This window comes from Oratosquilla oratoria, chromosome 12, assembly GCF_046742065.1.
Source record: "Oratosquilla oratoria isolate Oo_2021 chromosome 12, ASM4674206v1, whole genome shotgun sequence".
NCBI classification, from domain to species: Eukaryota; Metazoa; Arthropoda; class Malacostraca; order Stomatopoda; family Squillidae; genus Oratosquilla; species Oratosquilla oratoria.
The window spans coordinates 43,320,479-43,329,666 of record NC_134788.1 but is presented as its reverse complement, the minus strand read 5'-3'; the positions used below and the strand labels follow the sequence as shown (position 1 = coordinate 43,329,666).

At 37.5% G+C, this 9,188-nt stretch overlaps 1 protein-coding gene across 1 annotated transcript; it reads right to left on the bottom strand.

Annotated features, from left to right (window-relative positions):
- Positions 1-275: 275 nt before the first annotated feature.
- LOC143031550 (uncharacterized) lies at positions 276-8,830 on the bottom strand. The gene is made up of 2 exons (XM_076195559.1): positions 8,786-8,830; positions 276-3,430 (listed from the first exon to the last, which is right to left on the bottom strand). The coding sequence occupies exon 2, from the start codon at positions 3,055-3,057 to the stop codon at positions 1,525-1,527; it is 1,533 nt and encodes a 510-aa protein (XP_076051674.1). The 5' UTR covers positions 3,058-3,430; positions 8,786-8,830; the 3' UTR covers positions 276-1,524.
- Positions 8,831-9,188: the final 358 nt, after the last annotated feature.

Here is a 9,188-nt window from a genome sequence, read left to right as displayed (position 1 = left end):
GATATAAGACACCATTCTCAAAATCAGCAAGCTACACTGGAACTTTATATATATATATATATAAGATGCCCTACTGAGGATTCCCTATCAAGAACCTCCCAACTGAGGCAACCTTGATAAGAATCCTTACTGATTTAAACCCATTGACAGTTCTCCATGTGTACACTTTGTATATATGTATGCAATTTTCAACTTGGCATCTGTCCTTATTATCAAATTATCATACATAGATTTCAATTCTTGTATTGCTCCACCTTTGGCTATACATTTTACTCGCCCGGTTTTATTTCTATTGAACCCTCTGGCACAGGTTTCCTTTGCAGCTGATCATTTAATGTGGACAAGTTGAGAGACTAAACTATCCACGCTTAACATAATAAGTAGATACTTCAAAGAAAAATAAAACATCCACCGTTTGTTTGTTCGTTATAATACCTAGTCATATTTTTTCATATACTAAATTACACAAAGAAAAGTCCCTTTCTTCAGTACTCCTGTTCAAATCGATAACCAAAGAGTAGTACACAGACAAGTTGATAACATTACACTAGTGTTTCATGTCATGGATATAGATTAAAATATCAATTGATAAGACGAGTGTGGTCTGTCAGGAATACATTTAAGTACTGCAATAAAACATTATTTCTATTGTGTTTTCTTTACTGTGAAGTTTCACAATGCTAATGAAGAGTACTACAATAATTCATTTATCTGTTTGTTTACTAATCTATTTCATTTATTCATTTGTTTTGTAAAGACCAAGTGGCATTGCATTGGTCCTATAACATATCAGATTCAAGCTTAAATGATATCATTTCCAACAAAAGCAAATTGAGATATTGAACAGATTTTAGATATGGTCCTATAAGACATTCACTAAAACTACTCCACTCAAGTTACCACAGCGTTGTTACATACATAATAACAATGCCATGCAGTACTTGTTCATAAGGAACACCTGCATTTAAAGAACAAGTTCAAAATCACAAAAAAGAACCAAGTACATATATTTATTTGAGGAATATATCACATTCATTTTTGTCTCAAATGTCATAGGTCTGAGTTTGAATCTAATAACTCCCCACACAGCTCCAGTCTTTAGAGAGAAATGTGCAACACAAAGTTACATGACAAAAGTTTTGCTTTTGTGCGAGTTATCATGTGACTTTTGAAAGCATCTTATGAGAAAGCTGCATTACACAAATCATAATGGAAAGTCATCTCTCCTCAGTTGATCTTCATATGCTGTGTGATATTACTCCTTCATAAGAAAGCTGCACTGTACAGTTTACAGTAGAAAGGCTTCTCTCCATGTGGGACATCGAATGCTAATTTAGAGTACTCCTACAAAAGAAAAGTCCATGTCACAGGTCATGCTATTGGAAAGACTTTTCTCCGTTGTGGGCCACCACATGATATTTGAAATCATCCTTGAGAAATCTGCATCACACACGTAACACTGTCAAAGGCTTCTCTCCAGAGTAGGTAAAATCATGATGTCTCTTGTAAGTTACATAATACAGGTCACACTGTATGGGCTAACACGTGACGTCTGAGGACGCTTTTTCGAGAGAAAGTTTTATTGCACACGTCACACTGGAAAGGCTTCTCTCCTGTGTGGGTTATCATGTGCTCTTTAAGATGTCCCTTTTGTGAGAAAGCTGAATCACACAGGTCACACTGGAAAGGCTTCTCTCCTGTGTGTGTTAACACATGATTTTTAAGATGTCCCTTTCGAGAGAAAGTTTTATTGCACAGGTCACACTGGAAAGGCTTCTCTCCTGTGTGGGTTATCATGTGATTTTTAAGATGTCCCTTTTGTGAGAAAGCTGAATCACACAGGTCACACTGGAAAGGCTTCTCTCCTGTGTGGGTTAACATGTGACGTTGAAGACCACCTTTTTGTGAGAAAGCTGAATCACACAGGTCACACTGGAAAGGCTTCTCTCCTGTGTGTGTTAACACATGATTTTTAAGTTGTACCTTTCGAGAGAAAGTTTTATTGCACAGGTCACACTGGAAAGGCTTCTCTCCTGTGTGGGTTATCATGTGACTTTTAAGATGTCCCTTTTGTGAGAAAGCTGAATCACACAGGTCACACTGGAAAGGCTTCTCTCCTGTGTGGGTCATCATGTGATATTTAAGACTACCCTTTTCTGAGAAAGCTGAATCACACAGGTCACACTGGAAAGGCTTCTCTCCTGTGTGGGTTAACACATGATTTTTAAGAAGTCCCTTTTCTGAGAAAGCTGAATCACACAGGTCACACTGGAAAGGCTTCTCTCCTGTGTGGGTCAACATGTGACGTTTAAGATTACACTTTTTTGAGAAAGCACAATCACAGAGTTCACACTGGAAAGGCTTCTCTCTTGAGTGGGTCATCATGTGATTTTTAAGACCACCCTTTAGTGGGAAAGCAGAATCACACAGGTCACACTGGAAAGGCTTCTCTCCTGAGTGGGTCATCATGTGATATCTAAGATTTCCTTTGTGTAAGAAAGTTTTACTGCACAGGTCACACTGGAAAGGCTTTTCTCCTGTGTGGGTCATCATGTGACGTTTGAAATCGCCTGGTCGTGAGAAAGCAGAATCACACAGGTCACACTGGAATGGCTTCTCTCCTGTGTGGGTTGTCATGTGATTTTTTAGATGACTCTTTAGTGAGAAAGCTGAATTGCACAGGTCACACTGGAAAGGCTTCTCTCCTGTGTGGGTCAACATGTGATGTTTAAGATTACCCTTTTTTGAGAAAGCACAATCACAGAGTTCACACTGGAAAGGCTTCTCTCCTGTGTGGGTCATCATGTGATTTTTAAGACCACCCTTTAGTGGGAAAGCAGAATCACACAGGTCACACTGGAAAGGCTTCTCTCCTGAGTGGGTCATCATGTGATATCTAAGATTTCCTTTGTGTAAGAAAGTTTTACTGCACAGGTCACACTGGAAAGGCTTCTCCCCTGGGTGTGTTATCATGTGATCTTTAAGATCACCCTTTCGTGAGAAAACAGAATCGCACATGTCACAGTGGAAAGGCTTTTTTCCTGCGTGGTTCATCATGTGACGGCTGAGATTACCTTTTTTGCGAGAAAGCTGAATTGCACTGAGCACACTGGAAAGGCTTCACTCCTGTCTGGGTCATCATGTGAAATTTGAGAACATGCTTTTGTGAGAAAGCTGAATAGCACTGGTCCCACTGAAATGACTTCTATCTTGTGTGGGTCATCATGTGACATTTAAAATTAATCTTTGATGAGAAAGCTGCATTAAAATGGTCACATTGGAAAAGCTTCTCTTTTCTTTGGGTTGTCACATGATATTTAAGATGATTTATGAGACAACTGTGCCACAGATGTCACACCAGTCTCTTTTGTATGAGAATGACATGGAATCTTCGGATAGCTTTCCCAGAGAAATATTGATAGTTACCCTTCTGAAAAAAGAGAAAACATAAGATTGACATCTAATCTTTTGAGGTGTATAGGATTGTGGATGTTTTGTACACAAACCATTTCATTCTCAAGTCCCTTTGTACCTACACAGAACATGTGTACATGTCATCACCTGACATAAAATGGGTAGAGATATTAACAGACATGGCCCTATGATATATTGCATTCTACCTTTTCATTAGAAGTGTACTGAAAACCATCCATTACATGCATACTCACACCATCATGACTCGAAATTTCTCTAGCTTTATTTCATCTGGTCATAAGATTTGGAGGGGGGAATGGCCCAGGTGACCATATCAGTCATTCTCTATGACTCACAATACCTGAATCTATAAATGACCTACTCTAGTAAGGTTCATTCAGTTCACCTCACTCATCTGACTGACATAAGGTTTTGTTTCCTCCACTACACATCAAATTGGGTCTTTGTTGGTTACAGCTCTTGACAAGGAGCCTGCTGTCTTGAAATATCTTCAAGACTTCTTTCCTAAACTTTCAGAGGCAAAAATGAAGGCTAGTACTATCTTTATTGGGCCACAAGTAACGAAAATGATGGAGTGTTCAGAGTTTCTACAGTTCACAGAAAATGATAAAATAGCTTGGGAGTGTTTCATTGCTGTACTACAAGGCTTTCTTGGAAACAAGGCTGATAATCATATTGAACTGGTTCAAGATTTAGTGAAGTTATGGTGAGATGGGCTGCAGAATGTCCTTGAAGGTTCATATCCTAGATGCTCACCTTAACTTCAAGGAAAATATGGGAGCATATTCAGGGTAACATGGGGAATACTTCCATCAAGGTATAATGAACTCTGAAGAGATATCAGGGGACCTTTAATGAAAACATGATGGGAGACTACATTTGAGGGCTCACACATTAAAGTGATTTGTTGTATTCATGCAAATCAAGGAAAACTGTTAACTTAATCATAGAAATTAGCTTCAGATATTATGAAATAAAAATTTAGTGTAATTTCTTTCTGTCCAAAAATGGTGAAAATGGAAATTTAGCTATTTTGGGGCAAAACATAATTCTAAAATCCATAAAAACAAAGTTTGACAGGAATAACGAAATTTATATTGTTTTGCATTGAAAAGAATTTGAAAATAATGTCTACCTAACTGGTTGTGACACTTGTGATATTACTGGCAAAAGAATTTTTTCCTCCTTATCTTTGTGGAAACTTTATTTGACATTACTATGAAAAAACATCCATCAGGAGCTAAGATGTGAGGGAGGAAACAATGGTGGGTGGGAGTGAACTGGGTGAGAGTAGTGGGTATGTCATTTTTTATTTGGTTACCTACCATACAATGGGGAAAAACCCTTGGTATATAGATAGTATTATCTCAGTTTAAAAAGTGTCCCTGCCTATCTACATGAACCAATATAAAATTGGGCATTTTGTGAGTTTTGGTCTCATTTGAACATTTCCTACATTACTGTTTCTCAAATACACTTCCCATATATAAAGACTTTGTATAAGAAAGTAGTACTAGTACATAAATATGCATTATCAACACCATTTATATCCAGTACACTGGTTGCACCCAAACCTTAGGGTACTGATTGGAAAACTCCTATACCCTCTTATGCCTTTATTTATTTATTTTTCTCTTAATTTTTTTAGGAATGTCCCCTGTGGGGCTACAGGGAGAAGGATGCCTAGTCCTAATCCCCATCCCGTTTTTGTCGCCTCTTACGATTCAAGTGGGAATACTTGGTGACAGTATTCTTTACTGAAGCAGCCTTGATGTGGATGTGGTGTGTCTTGTGACACTGCTTCTGACCCATGGCAGTGGAAAAGATGCAGGGATGACTCATCATCCAAGAGGTGCCAAGATAAGAGGGAGGGAAGAGGGTGGAGGGGAATGGAATGTGATAGGAATGGAATGGGTGGGAGTGGTTTTTATGCCCTTTTTTTTTTTTTGGCTACATCCCTTATGAGGGGGAAAAAAGCCTTTGGTATATGTATGTATGTACATTGGTTGGACAGTGGCTTGTGTCAGAGAGTTGATCCAGCAACTTTATATTTTACACTTTAGTAAAAGAATATGAATGGGTCACGACACACACTATCATAATGACCAGTTTAACATTTTTGGAACTTTCACTATCTCCAAGAAGTTGATATGATGTGTGTAAATAGATATGATATTAATATGACCAAATACATAGTGACCAATAACAACTGCAGTCAAGTGTTGGCTGGTGGCAAGTAGTATGGATACATAGATGGGCACTTTCTAATGACTAGGCAAGTAAAGCAGTATTTTCCTATAGAAGGGACACAGGACTTGGACACTGTATATGTCGTGAATGAATCCTGTTTTTATGGGTGTTTTAACCAATTTCATTTTATTGTGACCAAGCAAAAATTGGACCATGTGTAGTTAAGTGTGTATGTATGTATGTATGTATGTATGTATATATATATATATATATATATATATATATATATATATATACACACATATATATATATATATACATATATATATATTGTACTTTCACTTGTCAATAGTTACATACTTTGAGGTAAGGGAGTTAAAAGGTGTTAAATTCCACTGAACTCAATTCATTCGAGCAGCACCCTTCATAAAAGGTTTGTATAGTTACTTGGAAATAAAGTTCATGTAGCAACCGGTGCTATTAGTGGGGTTTGAATCAACAACTCAGCATATCACCATTGATAGAGTGCACAGCCTTATTCCATTCAGATGCCCAAAGAACTCACAATCAGCACTCAAAGAGCCATGTATATGTACAATGACCTTTTTCCCTTATGTGGGAGCTAGATAAATCAGAGGTACGTCGTACCTATTCGCACCCACTTCACTTCCCTTCACCACCCTTTCCACCCCTCCACCTCAGGTCCTCATGGATGGTCATCAGACCATATGGCCTATATTAGGCAGTTCTATGTTCTCTACCACCTGTCATCCACATTCATAAAGTTATCTAATCTTCTAAAACAACCAATAGTTTCAGCACTTACTACATGGTTACTTGGTCTATTTCATTCTTAGTACTCATGTAGTAAGTGAAGACACTATTGGTTGTTTTGAAAGAAGCTTAGACACTACTGTAACTTGGGAATTATCACTGAATCAGTTGCCAGTAGTTAAAATACTTGATGGCAACAACAGCAGACCTGTCTGTCATCATACCAATACTGCTTTTGCACATATAAACATCAATTCTCACTGCATGACATGAGCATACTCTTCAAATGTCTATGATGTGTTGGTGAGATCGATATACAATTCTACATAGCGCTGCATCCTGTCTGTATCCCATTTCAGTGAGGGTGAAAACCATGCATCTACTATGGTAAATAAATTTTGAATAGAATGGAGTTTGTATGCAGCAAAGTTTATCGAGAAATACAATATATTAAGTAATGGGTCCATCAATCTCCTATATCAATCAATTCATGATGTTTGTCTGGCATAGAGGACTTTATGTTCCTTACTAGTTGTAGCTGGCTACTTTTCTACAAACTTTGGGCAGTCAAGCAAATTTAGGCTCTGTGCTCTCTCAATAAGCTGGTGTACAGTTGTCAATTTGAACCCATTAAAGTCGCTTGTGCTTATGACATTTTGATTCCTAATAATCATACAAATAATTTGACTAAGGGAACCCCCCCAAGTCAACTGAATTTGGTGGTGTTTATCACATTTTAATATATCATACCTACTTACACGATAAAATAGAATGAGTTCAAAACACCCATAAAAATGGGAGACAAACACATTACATCCACACCATTTAATGTCCTAGCCCTGTGCCACTTTCACAACAAAATGCTGCTTTGCATGCTTACCCTTGAGAAGATGCCCATCTCTGTAGCCACACAATATAATGGCGTTTGCTTTGACCTATTCCTACCGTTTCGTATTACAATGTAAACAAACACATAGTTGCCAGATTGATTCTCTGACATGAATAACTGGCCAAACTGTGTACCAGTTATAGATAATGAGAATATCATATACCAACAGATCCATTCCTTGTAAAAGGGGGGTGGGTGGCAGAGTCAAAGCATACCTTTTACCCATCACACATCCATTCATTCGTCTCAAACTCACATAATTATGGGTTCAAATTCCAAACTTTTCTCCAATTCCTATCTGAATTACCTGCCCCAACAATCCACCCACATATGGTAAAGGTGATAACTGGTGCTGCAACCATACAACTGGTCTAGGTCTCACCACCTACCTTCCTTTTCTTGATCAAACTTTACCAGAGGTCCACCACACATTCTCCTATCAAGGATGTCAGATATTAATGATTTAGTGCAAATCTTGTAAATCTGATAGAATTCTATTGTTAAACTCTTGTTTTCACTTTTTCAGGGGACCCACCCACTAGTTAATTTTGACAGACACCAAAAGCCTATAGATGAAACTGTAAAATCATGATTTCTGACACCCTTGCATGAAAAGTAAATCAACCTACTAACCTAACTGGTCACCATCTACACCAGTGGTTGCCAACCCTTATGGCTACATCCATTTTTAAGCTTAATATAAATATTGTGCTATTGGATCCATTAAATAAATCATATAAATAACTAAAATTCATAAATAAATAATAATTATAACAAGTTCAGATCATGAAAGATTTATCGACAATTATAATAACTGATGGTTACAGGTAGTTTCAAAGTTGAAGTTATAAATTTGCCTGGAATGTTTACAAATTTACAGTTTATGATATTTTCAACTTGATGGAATAATTATTTTGTAACAAGCTTCTGGAGCCACATAAGTGGCCTCAAAGAGCCGCAGATTGCCGGCCACTGCCCTATACCTACATGATTGGGTTCGTGGTTAGGTTAGACTCATCCCCACTCAAGCCCTCCGTTAACCACTACCACAACAATTTTGTGAGATTAGCTTATCGAGTACCACTACAAGTGAGTAACAATTATTTTTGATTGACAAATCCGTGTCCCGTGGCAATTTTTACTTATAAATCAGAATGACAACACAAACCTACTTTTAAATTAGATTACAGTGAATTCCATTTTTGAGATATAGCTTTCATTATATTCTGAGTATTACGGCCAATAACGCATAAAACATCGGTAGCCCAGGAATGCAGTACACTAACAAATGTTCAATAATTTGTAACTTTATATCTTATATCTGTTACTCGCATGCCTGGCATGCAAGAATGTAAACACTGAACAAGCGCTTGATAAACTGCCTTCATTTTGTCAAAGAATTTTGCAGCGGTGATCGGAGCCAATGGAAAACCTGGCTACATAAAGCAACCTTTAAAGTGGTCACAAACTAAGCATTACTTATTATATGCTACTCACTTTTGGCACTCACTTTGTTACCAAGCTCTTGCGTATCCGTCATCTACGAAATGTTTTGCTGACGACTTTTTTTTTTTTTTTGGGGGGGGGGGGAGGGGGGGCTACCTGGAAAAAACTAGCAAACATCTTTACTTATACCTAAAATAATAATTCTACAATTATTTAGTAGATAGATAGACTTTAATTGGCAATGAATCAATGTACATGAAGTGCAAATAATGACAAGTACACATAGTTCGATATAATAAATGCAAATTGCCGAGGATAACACAAAAAGCATGTACGCTTATTTCCATTGTGGATTTGTTCTAAAACATCAGTATATACCGTTTACAATACCTAATTTCATCTCATTAATAACCTACAGAATTCTTTCTAAAGTACTCCAACACCTAGACAGCTA